Source organism: Mytilus californianus, unplaced genomic scaffold (assembly GCF_021869535.1).
Source record: "Mytilus californianus isolate M0D057914Y unplaced genomic scaffold, xbMytCali1.0.p SCAF_4, whole genome shotgun sequence".
Taxonomy (NCBI): Eukaryota; Metazoa; Mollusca; class Bivalvia; order Mytilida; family Mytilidae; genus Mytilus; species Mytilus californianus.
In genome coordinates this window covers 79,131,056-79,150,135 of record NW_026262690.1, presented here as the reverse complement: position 1 = coordinate 79,150,135, position 19,080 = coordinate 79,131,056, and the positions used below count along the sequence as shown (strand labels likewise).

Sequence of the window (19,080 nt, the reverse complement as noted above, 5' to 3'; positions counted from 1 at the left end):
GTTAATTTTAATCAGAATTTCCCTTTGGCAGAAAAAGGTGTGCACTTGATTCCATACGACGGAAACAGGTAAGCTTATGGGAGCCAGTTAGAGATAGTACATAACATAACGTGTTCTAAAGATACCGTATTGGGTTTTGTATAAATTCTACACAATTAACGTTCGCAGTTTTCTTGAGAAATATATACACATGAAACATATATAGACCATTCTCGTAAAATTCAAGTGTGTTTTGTTACTAAATATATGTAGTGATAAGTGTAAAACAATTATGAATTTCGATTATACAATAATCATGTCGAAAAATTCAACAATAATACGTTAAATTAACTCATCATAAATTAACTTTAAAACTAGAAACAACACGTAACGATTTTTAAAGAGTACAATTACACTTCCTTTTTGGGCTGCAATACAAAAAGATTTTATTTTCATTGATCTTTTACAGGGTGTTTAGATTTTAAAGTTGGAAGTGAAATGATATAAAAAGAATATGGATCTATCGTTAGTGCCAGAAATTTGTATAATCATTTTGACTTTGATTGTTTTTCTCGCGCTTGTGCCGCTATGTTTGTCCGCACAACACAAATATTCAGTAATTTTTATCAGCATTATTATAGTTGAATATGCATTTGAATTACTCCGTGTTTTATATTTCGTGAAATATTACTGGAATTCAACACATTTGTCCTTGTATTTTCTTCCCGTAAAACGTATGCCTGCAGTTTCGATGATTTGTTCTGAACTACTCGGCACAATAATTTTGACATCCCTCCCATTTAAACAATCTTCATTAACAGTCGCTTGTTTCATCTATAGTTTATTATCGCTGACATTAATCACAGTATGGAACAATTTGTTGGGAACATGCTTGATAACGGACAAATATTCCTTCTATGCTTTTGATGACTCACGACTAAACACAGCTTTTTACTGTTATGAAAAATTGGATCCTTGGACGAGTGGTTACTTTCTGGAATATTTGCTATTAAGTATTCCTACTTTAGCAGTACTGTACGACAAACTATACAAAACGTCCTCATTATCTGGTAAGTAATCGTTGAAGTTTATACGACCTTTACTTGTACATAACCTCTAGAGCAAAACTTTTTAGGGTGCAAAAATAGGTTGAAGTCGTGGTTAGTTTCTTAGCTTTTATGAAATATGACAATAAGGAAGAAAAAGGGTACTTCCTAAAATTATCTAGTAAAGAAAATGGACTGATTTAATTTCAATTTATTTGTATTTCAAACCTCATCATTGCCATGATTGAGAAATCATTAGACGAAAATACTTTCCGGGTTATTTTTCAATATTGATGAGGTACTAGTATGATGTTGCTTTGCAAAAATCTTTTAAATCAATTGCGGAGTAAAAGAATTAAAGCTATAACCAATTAATTTATCATACTTTTAAAAAAATTACTATTTACCTATCTAGCTCTTTCTTAAGTTCGTCTCAAATATATTGAAATATTGGCTACTGGACGTTAAAAAATAATAATCAGACAATTTGTTTAATCGTAGTGAAATATGAAAGCCAAAAATCTGAAAATAATCGTAAAAATGGCACCTTTTTAGAGAAACTAAATACTCTAATTTTTATTTAATGGAATAACAAAGCAAAAGCACTTTATCTCAGTCTGATAGCAAAATCATATACTATTTCATGTATCTAATCATACTCTATTTGATATCTTGTATTTTCTATTTCAGAATTGTGGTATCCTCCTTCAAAGGAAACATGTCCTATCTGTCGTATCAACATCGTACTTTACAACCATATATTGGCGCTGGCCCTCCTCATGATTTGGTGCGTCAGACCGACTTATTTCTTATTTATTGCATTTGGATCTTCTTTCCGTGTTGCGTCTATTTATATTGACTTATTTATCATGATATCATCAATGTCATGTTTTATTCTGGTTTTGATGAACATTCTCAGGTTTTATCTTTTTCGAAAAGTAGAATTTACGGTTGATAATGAAAGCGAATATAACGATGTAATCGAAAACTGTGGCTTACCTAAAGAGAAATCCATAAAATGTGAGCAAAATGACTACTAAGAAAAAACTTATCTTTCAGTATGTTTTCGAAATGAATAAAAAAAAATATCATTAGCACCTTAAGCCTCAGATTTCCCAAAATATCATTTGTCCTGTGGCAGTAAAAAGTATGCAATATGGTTAAAAATAAGTCTGAACTACAATGGTTTATGATATCGCTGATATGGGTACCCAAACATATGTTCTCACAGTATTTTTAGTATTGTTGATCAATTTATTTGTATAGATCTATCCATTTGTGAATCTATCATATCAATTATCGAATAGGTTGTGTATATTTTTTAATTAAATGATTAGTTTTCATTGGATTTATTATAATTTGGTATAATCTTTCTTGGCGTCATTGTCAAATTTACTATCTTTTTCACCTTTTCTCATCACTTGGTGTGCGTAGTCCGTCGTCGTCTGTCGTAATCGTCCATAAACTTTTACAAAAATCTTCTCTGAAACAACAGGACCAAATTTAACTAAACTGGGCCACAATTATAATTGAGATATCTAGTATAAAAATAAAGGCAACAGTAGTATACCGGTGTTCAAAAGTCATAAATCGATTGAGGGAAAACAAATCCGGGCTACAAACTAAAACCGAGGGAAACACATTAACTATAAGAGGAAAACAAAGGAACAACAGGAACACTGAAATGCAATAAAAACAAACGCTAACATACATAGAAACGAACTATTTGATAACAACTGCCATATTCCTGACTTGGTACAAGACATTTAAAGAAAAAATGGAGGGTTGGACCTGGTTTAATGGCTAGCCAAACCTCCCGCTTTGTGACAGTCTTAAAAAATATCGCTAAAATGACAACACTACGTGACAGAAATACAGCACAAACACACGCAAGAACATTCATCAAAGAGAAACGAACAAATAAATAATGTAATAGTCGACACAACATGCAAACCGCAGAACAACAGCGAACATATTCCATCAACGACAAACACCACAGGATATCACAAACAATGACGCGCTTACGTAACTAACATGCAATCTCGAACTTTATACAATTATTTTCACAATACTCGTCCAATCAATTTTCATGACAATGATGGTATTGAAAGGATATTTTATAATTATTTGGACTACAAACGATAAGACATAACACATTATCCAACCAAAACCATCAAACATCAATAATAGATACATGAATGTTGGATGTACAAAATACCAAGACACGTCGTATAGCAATGCACATTCACACTCGGTATAACAGTCATATTCTGGAATATGATAATGATGGTATTGAAAGGCAATTTTATAATTATTTGGACAACAAACAATAAGACATAAAACATTATTCACACTCGGTATAACAGTCATATTCGGGAATAGGTCACGTTCGGTACTTAGCAGACAGACGACATAGATGTTAGACCACAATCTAAGACGTGGTAAAAATGTCATTAGCTAGTTTAGACACAGACACATCGTATAGATCAACCAATTCGTGATGGTGTGCATAAAATTTACGGAGTGTCATTTTTAATCTTTCCTCCTCATAACTCTGTTGGAGCAGTTGTTTCTGCGTAAGGAGCACCCTCTTGTGTATGAAGTCAGTATAGTGTGAAAATGCTCGAGCATAACGTATCAATTGAGATATGTAAACACCATATGACGGAGCAGAGGGTATGTTACTGCTGAGAAATGGGAAATTGATAATTTGGAAGTTGAAATCATCCCGTTTGTCATAGATTTTAGTGTGAAGTCGTCCATCTGTGTCAATATTGAGGAAAAGATCAAGGTATGAAGCAGTCCTTCTTGTATCAGTATTATCCTTAATTTCAAGTTCACTGGGATATATGAGATGCAAGTACTGACTGAAATATAAAGTGTCCTATACACTGCTTGCCAACCAAGATGACCGACATGGTTAGAAATGAAACATAGGGGTAAAATGAAAGTTTTGTCTATTATTTTGAAAACTGTTATAAATGGAGAAAAGCTAACAAAACAAAAATGTTCAGAATGCTGAGCTCTACCAATTGTTTATGACATCAAAACTGTTAGGCTACTTTTTATAGGAGTTTTTGCTCTTGAAAGACAAATTTTACCATTTTTTTTTTATCATTTTTGCCTTTTATCTAGTAAACTATAATAGATAAAGAGAAACTTTAAGTTGCAAAAATGATCAGCAAGACAAGATCTACGAATAAGTATGATTATTGAAATTGTCAGTAGGCTCCTAATTAAAGTTATTGCCCTTTGATGACAATTTTTCCCAATTTTTTGCGCTTTTGGTTTGTATCTTAAAAATTATAACAGATTGATATAATTTAAAGAAGCAAAAATGATTAGCAAAACAAGATCTACATTTTCCGGCTACTCCTTATCGTAGTCATTGCCCTTTAATGATTTTTTTAACATTTTTTTTTTCCGTTTTGCCTGATATGATAAAAATTATAATAGATACATAAAAACTTTAAATAAGCAAAGCAAGTTCCACAAACAAGTCAAATTTTACGGATATAGTCAGTAGGCTGTCACTCTTTATAGGAGTGATTGCCCTTAAAAGAGCATTTTTTAGCCTCTTTTTTGTTTTCAGCAAAAACTAAAGAAAATAGAGAGAAACTTAACAGACAAAATTATCAGCAATATACTAGATCAACATCAAAGAAATATTGTCATGAATTTTATTCTTGTCTACAATATTGTAGACAGTCGAATGTTGACTATGCACATAGACCTAGGTGAGCGACACAGGCTCTTTAGAGCCTTTAGTTTGTTGGCGTCTTGGTTAGATTAAGTTGAATGTTTGTTTGAAATTTTTTGTCAGTTGTGCTGTATGTCTGTGATGTATGTTAACCCCCCACCCCTCACAGTTTTTGGCTGCTGGATCCCAATAATTATGTTTGTTAGGGTTATTCACCCAATTTTATCAATAAATCGGAACTATAAAAACTGCCATAAAAGTGGGAGGTTATGCTAGCTATAAACCAAGTTTGAACCCACCATTTTCTTCGGGAAATGCCTGCTCCAAGTCAGGAATATTGCAGTTGTTTTCACCGGTTCCGTTGACTGATAGCGTTCGATTTTGTCAGTTTTTGTTGACTAGTCATTTTTTGCTTACATGGCCGAAAGACCAAGTGAGCTTTTCTCATCACTTGGCGTGCGTCATCCGTCGTTGTTGCCCGTCGTCGTCCGTTAACTTTTACAAAAAATCTTTTCCTCTGAAACTACATGGTTAAATTTAACTAAACTAGTACTCAAGCATCATTGATGTATCTTGTTTTAAATATGTGCCCGATGGCCCCGCCTGTCAACCATGATGGCCGACATGACTCAAAATAGAACATACGGGTAAAATGCAAGTTTTGCCTATTAATTTGAAAACCGCTGTTAATAGAGAAAATATGACAAGGCCAAATATGTCCAAAAGGTTGAGCTTTACATATTGTCCGTCTATGTCAAAACTTTGTTAGACGACTCCTTGTAGGAGTTAATGCCCTTAAATGACAAATTTTACCATTTAAAATTTGTTTGCCTATTATCTTGAAAATTATAATAGAAAGACATAAACTTTAATGTGCAACAATGATCAGCATGACAAGAGCTACATACAAGTTATCATGACCAAAATTGCAAGACGACTCCTTATTAGAGTTATTGTCCTTTAATGACGTTTTTTTGCGTTATTGCCTAATATCTTAAAATTTATTATTGATAGATAAAAACTTTAAAAGCAAAAATTATCAGCAAGACTATTTCTACAAATTCGACAACATGATCGAAATCTTTAGTCGATTCCTCATTGAAGTTATTGCCCTTTACTAATTATTTTCTACATTGTTCACAGTGTTGCCTATTATTTTGAAAAATGTAATCGATAGAAAGTTTAAGTTGGCTGGGGTGTCTTCCTCCATGTTGGATTTTGAAGTAGCAGTTAACAATTGGTCTAGATTTTTAATGTAGTATGTAATTTATGTGTAAGACTTTTCATGTTAATATAGAAAATTATGTGTTTATCATATTTACGGCTGTATTTTTTATAAAAAAAACCACAATATATTTGTTTGATTCATTATTTAAAAACTTTGCCACATAAGGGGAGAAAACTCAGATAATAGGGGAGATAACTCAGATAAAGTAATTTTTATAATAGAAAGTGTTTTGAATTCGATTATTTTAATATGTAGCAAGAAAACAAGTCCGGTGATCGCATTTTTTTAATTTTTTCTTATCTGAAAGCATGTTATAAGAGCTATCTTCTCACATTTTATCTTAAAATTCTATGGTGTAGTTTTCTTTTTATCACACAAAATTGGATTTTCCATGCATAATCTATACAAAATCTGACGATTTTGCACAACCTGTAGCATGAAAAAGTCCGGTGACTCATAATTTTTATTATATTTTTGAAAAAAGCATGATAAAAACTACATTTTGACAACTTATTAAAAAATTCTATGGATTTTAATTAAAATCCCCATTCACCTTCAATAGCATGGTAAGATCTTTAAATTTGTGAAAATGATTGAAATAGTCAGTTAACTCTTATTAGAGTTATTCCCCTTTAATGATGATTTTTACTAAAAAGTAGCCATTGTTGAAGTTACAGGTGGGCGACAAAGGCTCTTTCGAGTATAGTTTGAATTTTCCTTTTAGCTCAGTATTTTTGTTACAGCTTTTCTTAACTCTCCTTCACCAGGAACGCCAAAACCTAAACATAATCTGGGATGCACAAAGAAGGAGAAACTTTAAGCACTATAGGATCAAAAGAGATATAAAATGAATACTTGTACCCGAATCAATCTAAGGTCAAATTTGTTTATAGCAGAAATAATTATCAAAATTGGTTCGACACAAAAAAAAATAATAAAAAGCAATATTGAAATCGCCAGGCGACTCCATATAGAAGTAACTAGCCGAAACTGTTAAATTCGGGCCATTGGAGTGTTTTACCCGGTATCTTCAAAGCTATTAAGGATAGTCTGAAACTTTGAACAGCTAAAATTATCAGCACCACACTGTCTACTTACAAGTCAATTGAATGAAATCGTAAACCGACTCCTAACAAATGATGTTGCTCCTAAATCGCAATTTTAACCTTTTTTCTTTCAACTTATTATCTTGAAAACTTTCATGGATGAACCGAAAATAGGTCCAGTCATAATGATTGCCAAAACAAGATAATAACACACACGGTTTTAACACAAATATTCTTGTTGTTTGCAAAAAGGAGAGCAAGCTTCCAGTTGTTTGACTGAGGCATTTTTATTACCACTTGGTATCTTCTCCCTTTTATAAACCTACTTTGGCTTATAGTTTTTGGTTCACCGTTTGGTATTTTCGTACTTTAACTCATAGTGAATAAAAACGGTACAGTTTTGTGTATTTTTTAATAATTTCCTGTTGTCAAGGTAAAGTACACCCACTTGAGCAAATCAATACTCGTGGGGTCAGGTTTTTTTTAGTTGGAAAAAAGAAAGAATATTAACTATAAAAAAGAAGATGTGGTATGATTGCCAATGAGACAACTCTTCACACTATACCAATTTTACTGGATTGGTTGTATTTTGACAATTAATGTCTCTCGATCGATACTCAAATATAAAGATAAGGAGATTGCGAATGAGACAACTATCGACCAAAGTTCAAATGAAGTGAATGTAAGCAATTATAGGCAACCGTACGGCTAAGATGTTTGAAAATCCCAATCCTAATACAAACGTTGAAGAGCTGATATAAAAAAAATACCAAAAGTATAGTCAAACCTGGACAATGAATCAGAGATATGCATGAGGGAGATACAACCATTCATAATATAAATAATTTCAACAATTTCAAAACATCAAATTCCAATAAAACAATATCTGTATTTTAATGCCGAAGCGGCGCTTGAAAAATATACAGTATCTTTTTTAAAGAATTTTTAAGAAATGTATCACCGAAAATAATATTCACTTACCTCTACAACATATTTGGTTGCTTACAGATACAAAACAAATCATTGCGTATTCAGTAGTTTAAATTTAATCCATGTAAAATTTCACAACACAAACACACGGATAAAATATACCTACTTTTTACTTTGTGTCTCGTTAACAGTTCCGGATTTCAAAAGTATAGGTGTAGATTTTTACTAAAACTAGTTAACTTTTATATGAAACTCAATGAATACGTATTTGCATGAATTGTTCCTTGTATGAAACTATATTTTATCGTATATAATGATGACAAAATTCATATATTCAAATATATTTTACGAGGGAAATTAATTTTGCAAAAACGAAAATAAAAAATGCACATAGGGTCATTTGAGCACCGACATCATAGGACAGTTTAGCGTCGGAATATTAACCTTTGCCTGGATTTTCAAATAGGAAGAGTGACCGAAATTTCCTGTGATACTTTTATATGAATTAAGAAAATAATTCTTAAAAAGTAAGAAAAAAGAGCAACTGTTTAATATAAAAATATTTTATCTGATTTAACACCCAAGTAATTCGACCGTTTCTGACTGGTTAATGGAAGTGTAGTCCTGAATGTATCTCTACTTATCAATCAATTTTACTTTAATTTATTGGTTATGCAAATTGTCTTTGTTCTAAATTTCTCATATTTATTGAGTGAAATGTTCCTTCGCGCTTGATACTGGTACAAATAATGTCATTGTTGCGTTTAAAGTTTTATGAAAGTGCTATGTTGTTTTTACAATTAAAAGATGTTTAAACGTGGTAGTATGGGCTAACATAATATATCTGGAGAACGGTATAGGTACTCCTTCATCATTCGAATTTTTTTTCATTCAAATATCCTATGCTTATTTTTTATTTTCGCCTAAATGTACTATACTTTGGCGCTCAAAATTCCTTTTTTATCGCTCTAATGTCCTGTCATATTGTTTAAATGTCCATTGCCGGTATGATATATGTTTGTTTACTACAAGAAGTAAAAATCCGGAAATGTACACTTTTCTTTTCAAATAGTACAACAAGATCATTGCCAAAGCCTATTGTATTTTAAAAAGAGCTCTATCCTGAATTGTTTGGATCCCTTGATTTTTTAAACAAAGCAGAACCAACAGGTCAGAACTTCCCACATTATATGGACTAGCAGTGTTCTAGCTTAAATCTCAGGGCAGAAGGGTGCTAGTTACACAACGGGCACTTTAGCGCAAAAATTCAGATTTTTAAAGCACTTTTAGAAATATAAATATATATATATATTCACGTATCCATCGAATAGTTTGTGCTTATTTTCATACCAAATGATATTTTGTCTAGTTTACTCAGTAAAACTTGGCTGAGTAATTTAGAAAAAAAAAGTATATTGTTTTCTTTTCAAGAGGTATATTTTAGCGCTTTTTAATTATAAGTACTCTAAGATCTTGGTATTTCAGATGAGGAACCTAAACAATTCAGGATAAAGCTCCTTTATGTAATGATCATATTATATCATTTGTAAAAAAAATCAAAAAGCATATCAACTGACTTTTTACATAGAATACACTAAATTTGATACCTCAAACAATTTAAAATTGAATCATTTTAATTACATCCTTGTCAAACTAAAAATCTATTTTCCATTTTGAAATATATATGATAAATTATGTTTTGATATAAGGGCAGCCTTATTCAAATTAATTGAATTTTAATGATAGAATTGGAGCCTGTTAAAACGTTTAAACTCGCTTCACTTTTATGCACCTGTCCTAAGTCAGGAGCCTGTTGTTCAGTGGTTGTCGTTTGTTGGTGTATCTCGTTTCTCGTTTTTTATATAGATTAGACCGTTGGTTTTCTTGTTTGAATTGTTTTACACTATTCATTTTGGGGCCCTCTATAGCTTGCTGTTCGGTGTGAGCCAAGGCTCCGTGTTGAAGGCCGTACTTTGACCTATAATTGCTAACTTTTTATACATTGTGACTTGGATGGAGAGTTGTCTCATCGGCACTCATACCACATCTTCTTATCTATATAGTACACTTAGAGTTTAATTTAAACTGCAGTAGGTGAAACATAACTTGAAAAATAGTTATAATATCATTTTTGTGTTGTTAAGGATGTTCGCTCCTCTGTTTAAAAAAAAAACAAGCCCTTTAAAATGGTTAATAAATTGATAGTATATAAATAATGGAACTAAAAATGCAGAAAAAATAAAAGTCCGTTTCCTTGTTTTTGAGATATAATCAATTAAAATTTTGCGGGAAATGATTCACTCTAGATTTTCATGCATTAACATTGGCTCCCTTTTTCTTTCAAATATTATGAAAAATAACAAGGATTTTACATGATTTTCTAAAATGACTTTTTAAACTATATGTGATGAAATTGGGAAAAGAAAAGTAGTAGCAATTTTTTTTATTGGCATTACATGGATAAAACTAGAGGATTCCGAATATCTGAAATAAATTCAAAAATTAGAGTAGCGAACATCCTTATTTTTTTTATACTTACATATATTAAAATTGAACTGTTTTATGAAGGAATCGAGTTGGTTTTATTTCAGGACGTCTCTATCATAACAAGTGTATTATAAGCGACTGAATAGGAAAAGGCAAAAGGGACGTTTTTTCGACCTTCATTTTTAAAGCCTTTCAAAAAACCAAATATTCGGTATATTATTCAACCTTAAGTAATTTTAAACGCGTCATTTTAATTCCAACAACAAAAACCTGGTACCATGAGAACTGATATGGTCAAACTGGGTGTTTTACCAATACAAATAAAGGCAACAGTAGTATACCGGTGTTCAAAAGTCATAAATCGATTAAGAGAAAACAAATCCGGGTTACAAACCAAACCCGAGGGAAACACATCAACTATAAGAGGAAAACAAATGAACAACAGGAACACCGAAGTGCAACAAAAACAAACATTAACACACGTAGAAACGAACTATTTGATAACAACTGCCATATTCCTGACTTGGTACAGGACATTTTAAGAAAAAATGGTGGGTTGAACCTCGTTTCATGGCATGCCAAACCTCCCACTTTATGACAATGTTAAAATATATCGCTAAAACACAACGAGACAGAAATACAGCACAAACACAAGCAAGAACATTCATAACATTCATACAAGAGAGGCATTTTCGAAATGTTCAAAATATAGTATATAAAAATGTAAACCTTCATTTTGGGTTATTTAGTATACTTAAAGATATCAAGCAGCCAATGAAAAACACAAGTGAGAATAGGATACTATAATAGCCAGAGGAGAAAGTAGAAATTTAGAAGACATAAAGGTGAAAAAAAATTCAAGAGGGCAACCAACATGTCTAAGACAATAAAAACAAACAACAGACGAATATAAAGAAAACTATGGATTGAGAAACAAGAACCTAACCAAAGTCAAAAACCTGGGTGAACGCATGTGTTCATGCAAATTTATTCAATATAAAGTGAGACATTCACAATTATTTTATTTATTTTATTTTCAAAATACTTATATGAATATATAACAAATGTAAAAATTGAATATAACAATGTATAATGTTTAATCTCATTTTTAAAATGATGCTTTAAAAATTTCACGATAGTTATCAATAATTAAAAATGTATATATACTTCATTATGTGTTATTATTAGTATTCATATATCAAGCCATAGATATCAACAATAAACCTATGTTTTGCCAGCTGAATGCACTGATTCGACTATATAACTCGGTGTTGCTTCAATCACAAACTTACTTATGTAGACATTCATTTCAGGGGTTTTTGATCAAATTCTAAATGGTGTTTGTAGCCCTTATTCAACCTAAAAGGGGCATTAGCTGTCAAATTCATGTTCACCGATTTGACTCAAATTCTCATATTTGATTTATGACATACTAAAACATATATCCAAATTACAATAAGTCAATGCATGGACTCGATAATATATATCAGCCTTTCGTATGTATTTTAGTCTAGACGCCATCTAATTAACCATCGAGATGACCTTCGAAGACTGCCGACGGTCATATAACCCGATATAAACATAAAAATGACTATAAATAGATAGCGACCACGTGCAATTGGATTTTTCCAGGTCTGTTTGATTTCATTGTATAGGTTAAAAAAATAACTTTATCATCGTTTTATCTGTATAATTTTTTTGTGGATTGAATCAGTCATCGAAATGATTCACCCTTGTTTCACTTTCAATATTGACATTTTTTTCTTTTTAATAGCTGAACATGCATAGTACATGCGTAACCCATCTCTAGCTAATGGGTTGAATTGAAATTCACATGAGGTCGAATTATTCACTTGCAAATCATTAATACATCAGCGATGTTTTTGGGCTTATTTTGACAAATTTCGGCCAAAATTACTGCTTATTTTTGTTCATTATTTGCTATTTCTTTTTTTCCCTTTTTGCTTTACTAAAAACATAAAGATGCCATGGTGACTTATTTGTATATATTAACTCAAAGTTGGCGAAAACTTTATTGGAAGACAAATTTGAATGTTTGTCCCATTAAGGGGACGTCTGAGAACTCACAGAGATCTGTAGGTAGATGTTAACATTCTGAATGAATTTAAAAAAAATAAAGTTTCAAGAAATCTTATTGTTTGGAATACGACAGGAAACACTAGAAATACAGGACATTCTTAATCTTTCGTATTCTTCCAGCTTTAATTTGAGATGCTGTGTTCGCGTAGGTTTTAGTGCTCTTTAACTTTATACTTGTTTGGCCTCCAACTATTTTTATCTGAGCGTCACTGATGAGTCTTATGTAGACGAAACGCGCGTCTGGCGTATCAAATTATAAGCCTGATACCTTTGATAACTATTGTGTTTGTCCCAGCCACGTTTCAAGTATTTGGTCCCTTTTATATATGAACTTTTCCAAGGTTTTGTTAACTTGCATCGCTATCTTCTTTCCTAATTTATGAAAAAGTACAAGGTGTACTGTTCCTACCTTACTTCAAACTTTCCGTATCTAATTTTTTTAACTATAACTAAATCTTGACTCGAACTCTTTATTTGCTTCTTGGAAGTGAACTCAAAATTTCATTCGAAGAATAACCCGAACTGGAAGTGAAGTTGTAGCTTAACTAAAACTCTGACTCGAAGTGTTATTCGAATTCTCACTTGAACTCAAGCGAGGTCGATGATTTTATATACCCTAACTAAGTAATATAAAATCCTAATAACTTTTGTCATTCCTTGCGCATTATCTTTCAACAGACATTGTAGTTTGATAGGCCGATTTATGCATGGCGAATCTACAATCTACACTTTTCTCTGGTCCTGTGAACATTCCCATTAAAAATGATTGGTGAAAAAAACTCAAGTGACACCCTCTAAATAAAAAGAGAGAAGATACATTTGCAGTAGATAGGTAAAAGATACCAAAAAGACATTCAAACTCAGAAGTCGAGAACAAACTGACAATGCCATGGAAAATACGAGAAAACGACGAAACGACAAACAACAGTACGCAAAACAGAACATAGAAAACTTAAGACTGAGTAGTACGAACCCCACAGAAAACCGCGGGTGATCTCAGGTGCTTCAGAAGGGTAGGCAGATCCTGCTTCATTTGTGGAACCCGTTCAAGGTGTCACGTTAGTATTTACTTTCCAGCAATTAGGTTACTCTTTTGACTTAGGTCAACTTATCTGAACACTGTGATTAGACAAAACAATAAAACATCTACTGAACATATTTTTCCATATCTGAGGGATCCATCAGGTGCAGAAAAATATGAATTTTACATACAGATGAAAATGAATTTTTGAGAATTTTGTATTCACTGCATGATAAATATAGATTCTACCACTGCATCGAGTGTGATACGATATTTATCCACTCGAGACAGTTGAATTTTCTAATTTAAAACGCGAGGCTTGCCGAGCGTTTTAAATATTTAAAATTTAACTGTCGAGAGTGGATAAATATCGTATTACACGAGATTTGGTGGTGGAATCTGTTTCTCTAATGATTTTCAAACAATATGTAGGCAAACTTCTTCCTTCTTTTTGAATGATCCGCAAAAAGATGTGTTCTTTCTATGTGACGTCATCAGGCATGGTCGCCTTTTTTCATGCCGTCAAAATAGGAAATTCAGAGGAAAGCAAGAAAATTCTACGTCATAATCGGATTTTAACCAATGAAGAACTGAGATCAAACGAACCACACGTTGATTAAATTTTTTTTTATACAATGGGTGCAGAAAGTGATAAATTGACGAAGAATTAGAGAAAAGCCATAAAAGCACTAGTGGCCTTAGGTTTATTAACATTTCAGAAAAAGTAAACAAGCATCATACATATTCAAATCATTTCGAAATATAAAAATGGAAATGCTTCAGTTAACTGTGTATATAGGTTCTGGGTCAGTGTTAGAAAGTCTTGAAAATTCTAAAAAGGCTATCATTATCCCTATGGCCCAGGAAATACTACCGTGCCACCTAAACAGTCATACAAAGCATGAAAACATAATCCAATCATAGCTGTTTTCTTTTAAATGGACGTTCTGGTCATTGTCAGTGTGTTAAATATTGTGGGAAATCGAAATTTTCTTATGGCGAGACTGGGTCCACAACAAGACGTAGAGGGAATACGAATATAACAAAAGAATATATACTAGTATCAACTGTTGATTGAGCTTACAATCAAGGGTACGCTACCATATATTCTATTGCTGCAAAGTTTGTGCAATAAATATATGTTTTGTTTGATAAATCGCAAAAACAAACCTGTATAACCAATAGCACATTAAACGGAACAACCAGTAAATTGCGAAAAAGTGCAAGGATACTGCAAGCTGAGCTAATTCTGTATTTTTGTTCAATAATCAGCCAACATTATACTTTCCTCATGAAATACTGTTACATTTTCTGTTTCGTTTTGTTTTTTGTATCTAAAAGGATTTAACTTCAAATTTAAATCAAAAGCAGAATGTAGATTGTCGTCTACGTTTTCATAAACAGAAAGCTAGCTACAATTAGGATAGTAAGAATATGCCGGACCCAAAAGATTATTAATGCCACTACCACAGTACATAGGTACAGATAAATTCTTAGACGAATACTTGTCTTTCACAATAATATGCTTCAAGCTTACAAACTTCTGCGGGCAGCAAAGTGATATGGTTTCCAGAGAAAAAAAGGCAATACATTTTTATATTAGGAGAAATTATACATTTCACAACCCCTATCAGCTTTGTTAGTAAGCATTCATTTTTTTCATAAAAATGTCTATTCTACCATTATGTTGAAGCTAGGTTTATAACAGCAGAAAGTAAAGGACTTCAGTTTGCAATTATTTAAATCGAATGATGATTTACATACATATATACCATGAAACGCTTCAGTAAATGTTAAACAGGATGTAAAGTTTAATCGAAATCTCCCTTTGGCACACAAAGGTGTGCACTTGTTCCTGTACGATGAAAACAAATAAGCTTCTATGCGTGAATAAAAGATAGTACATAACATTACATGTTATATAGAGACCGTATTGTGTTTTTAATACATTCTGCAAAATTGATGTTACCAGTTATCTTGGGAAATATATACAAATATAACATATATAGATCATTCTCGTAAAATACAAGTATGTATAATTACTAAATATGTGTCAAACAAATAATAATTTCGATTATACAATACTAGTAATAATGACGGAAGAAAACAACAAAACTGTATTAAATTAGCTATAAAACTATATTACAAACAACACATACAGGTGTTTTTTAAAGAGTACAATTACGCTTCCTGTTTGGGCTGCAATACAAATTTGATTTTATTTCCATTGATCTTTTACAGGGTATCTAGATTTTGAAGCGAGAAGTAGAATGATATAAAAAGAACAGTTTGATCGATCTTAACTGTCATATTAATTCAACTATGGATCTATCGTTAGTGCCAGAAATTTTTATTATTATTTTTACTTTGATTGTTATTGTCGCGCTGGTGTTGCTATGTATGTCCGCACAACACAAATGCTCAGTAACTTTTATCAGCATTCTTATTGTTGAATATGCATTTGAAGTGCTCCGTTTTTTATATTTTGTTAAAATTTACTGGAATAGAACAGATTTTTTCTTGTTTGGTCTTCCTATCAGAAGTATGCCTACAGTTTCGATGATGTGTTCCGTACTACTCGGCACAATTATATTATCATCCGTTTCATTTAAAAAATCGTTAGTAAAAGTCTTCTGTTTGAATTACTTCTTTTTATCGCTTATATTAATTATTATATGGAATAATTTCTTGGCGACATGCTTGATTGTTGAACATCCTGACCAAACCAAACAAATCTCCTGTGAGTCCTACCTGGAAGATTCGAACCTCATGGATTACTACCAATGCATCAACGATGAGTCAAGGAGTAAATTACATATCTTTAACAAACCCCGACTTAATACAGCTTTCTATTGCTTTGAGAATCGAACACCATGGACTAGCAGTTACTTTCTCGAATTTTTGCTATTATGCGTCCCGTCTTTTGCAGTACTTTATGACAAATTATACAAAACGTCTTCATTTTCAGGTTAGTATGCATGACCTTTAAGTACAATAACATTAACGGTACCAATCTTCTTAAGGAAATGTAGTTACACAATTTGTACGTGTTGTAAGCTTTTAAGATAAATAAAAAAGACAGAAATAGTAACGCTTTTGCAATTTCCCAAAGTGGTCGAATAAAAAGAAAATTGACTTTAATAACTTATAACTTTCATTCAGTATTTTCAACATCGTAATGATTGAATCATTAGAAAACTGTTTCCGAGTGATATTTTGTTTACATATTTTGGCGATAATGTCTCTAGATCAATTTTGAAATAACAAGAATGGGTCCATAGTATACGGATGCCCCACTCGCACTATCATTTTATATGTTCAATTGACCGTGAAATTGGGGTCAAAACTCTTATTTGCCATTAAGATTAGAAAGATCATATCATAGGGAACATGTGTACTAAGTTTCAAGTTGATTGGACTTTAACTTCATCAACTACCTTAACCTGAAGCGGGACATACGGACAGACGGACGGACGAAAAGACGCACAGACCGAAAAACATAATGCTCTAGGTGGGGCATAAAAAAATGTAGTGGTTATGATATACTTTTTTTTAACTTCATTTATTGTATTTTTATCGTTTCCAGCTGTATGTTAAAATCACGTTATGAAAATGTATCAAATATTGGCTACTTGGCTACTGAGCGTAAAGCAAACATCAATCAATTGCACTATTTTAAGTAGAAAGAAATTTAAAAACTTCAACGGAACCTCAAAATTGTGAGCTAGTTTATCCTTGTGTAAAAGGTATAAGTATGATTTTGAAAAAAAATCTAGTTCATCAGGCTTATAATTATGTGAATTACAAAATTTATGAATCCTTTACAGTTTTGTAGAACATTCATAAAGTACCTAAACATACCCTCATTTATATCTTGTTTTCTTTTTCAGAACTGAAGAATTCTCCTTCAAAAGAAACATGTTCCATCTGTCGTTTCAACATTTCACTTTTCAACCATACAATGGCCCGCGCCCTCTTTATAATTTGGTGCGTTAGACCGGCTTTTTTTTTATTTATTGCATCCGGATCTTTTCGTGCTACATCTATTTATATTGACTCATTTATCATGATATCATCAGCGACATTTTTTATTCTGGTTTTGATTGACATTCTAAAGTTCTATCTTTTTCATAAAATAGACTTTATGGTTGATAATGAAAGTGAATATAACGGCGTCATTAAAAACTGTGGTCAACAAAAAGAGAAATCCCTAGATTGTGAGCAAATTGAATGCTAAGAATAAGTTGTGAGCTATATGAATGCTTAAAATAGATTTTGAGCAAAATCAATGCTTAGAAAAAAATAACTTTCGGCATGATTTAGATGTTATAAGCAAGAACGTAACGCTTCCGTTGGTGCATAATAAGAATTTTGAGTATTATAGAAATATAAATATATATATATATTCACGTATCCATCAAATAGTTTGTGCTTATTTTCATACCAAACGATATTGTGTCTAGTTGACTCGGTATAAATTGGATGAGTAATGTTAGGAAAAAAAGTATATTGTTTTCTTTTCAAGAGGTATATTTTAGCGGTTTTTAATTATTAGTACTCTAAGATCTTGGTATCTTAGATAAGCAATCTAAACAGTTCATGGTAAAGCTCCTTTAATATAATGATCCTATTGTATTATTTGTCAAATAATAAATAAAAAAAAGCACATTTACTTGCCTTTTACATAGTATATATAAATTATACACTACAAGCAATGTAAAATTGAATCATTTTAATTACCTGTTTGTCAAACTAAAAATTGATTTTTAATTTCAAAAAACGAATTTTGTCACCATAACATCATTAATTATGTTTTCATATAATGGTAGCCTTGTGCAAATTAATGGGATTTTTTATGACAGAATTGACTAGTTTAAGCAAAAATGTACACTCAGAGCTTAGAGATATTTAACTGTGGAAGGTGGAACATAACGTGGAAAATGTGTATAATATCATTCTTTTGTTGTTAATATTTGACATGTATTAAGTTTGAACTGTATTATTGAGTATTATTTTTTTTTATTTCTGGACGTGTCTATATTATAACAGGTGTAAGATAGTATTTAATGTGTATTATCATCAACTGAATAGGATAAGGCAAATGGCCTTTTTATAGACGTCATTTAAAAACCTTTCAAAAAAACAAGTATGCTGTATGTATTTCAACCTTATGTAATTTTTAACGCGTCATCCTAATTCCAACAAAAAACATGGTACAATGAGTGTATACTGATGTGGTCAAACTGGATGTTTTTACCTAGACAAGGGAGACATTTTCGAAATGTACAGAAAATGAACTCATCATAGATACCATGATTAAAATTTAGTACACCAGACGCGCGTTTCGTCTACGAAAGACTCATCAGCAACGCTCGAATCACAGAAGTTAAAAAATGGAAATAAAAGTACAAAGTTGAAGAGCATTGTGGACTCAAAATTCCAAAAGGATTTGCCAAATACAGCTAAGGTAATCTATTCCTGGGGTAGAAATTCTTAGTATTTCGAAATATTCAAAATTTTATTAACAGTTTATCTATAATTAT

At 31.8% G+C, this 19,080-nt stretch overlaps 2 protein-coding genes across 2 annotated transcripts; both read left to right on the top strand.

The window, feature by feature from the left end:
- LOC127738609 (uncharacterized) lies at nucleotides 1-2,368 on the top strand. The gene is made up of 3 exons (XM_052249941.1): nucleotides 1-68; nucleotides 449-1,049; nucleotides 1,716-2,368. Exons 2-3 carry the CDS (start codon nucleotides 494-496, stop codon nucleotides 2,063-2,065), a joined length of 906 nt encoding a protein of 301 aa, XP_052105901.1. The 5' UTR covers nucleotides 1-68; nucleotides 449-493; the 3' UTR covers nucleotides 2,066-2,368.
- A 13,011-nt stretch (nucleotides 2,369-15,379) lies between these two features.
- Nucleotides 15,380-18,558, top strand: LOC127738606 (uncharacterized). Its single transcript, XM_052249936.1, has 3 exons — nucleotides 15,380-15,566; nucleotides 15,779-16,505; nucleotides 17,428-18,558. Exons 2-3 carry the CDS (start codon nucleotides 15,860-15,862, stop codon nucleotides 17,772-17,774), a joined length of 993 nt encoding a protein of 330 aa, XP_052105896.1. The 5' UTR covers nucleotides 15,380-15,566; nucleotides 15,779-15,859; the 3' UTR covers nucleotides 17,775-18,558.
- The last annotated feature ends 522 nt before the right edge of the window (nucleotides 18,559-19,080 follow it).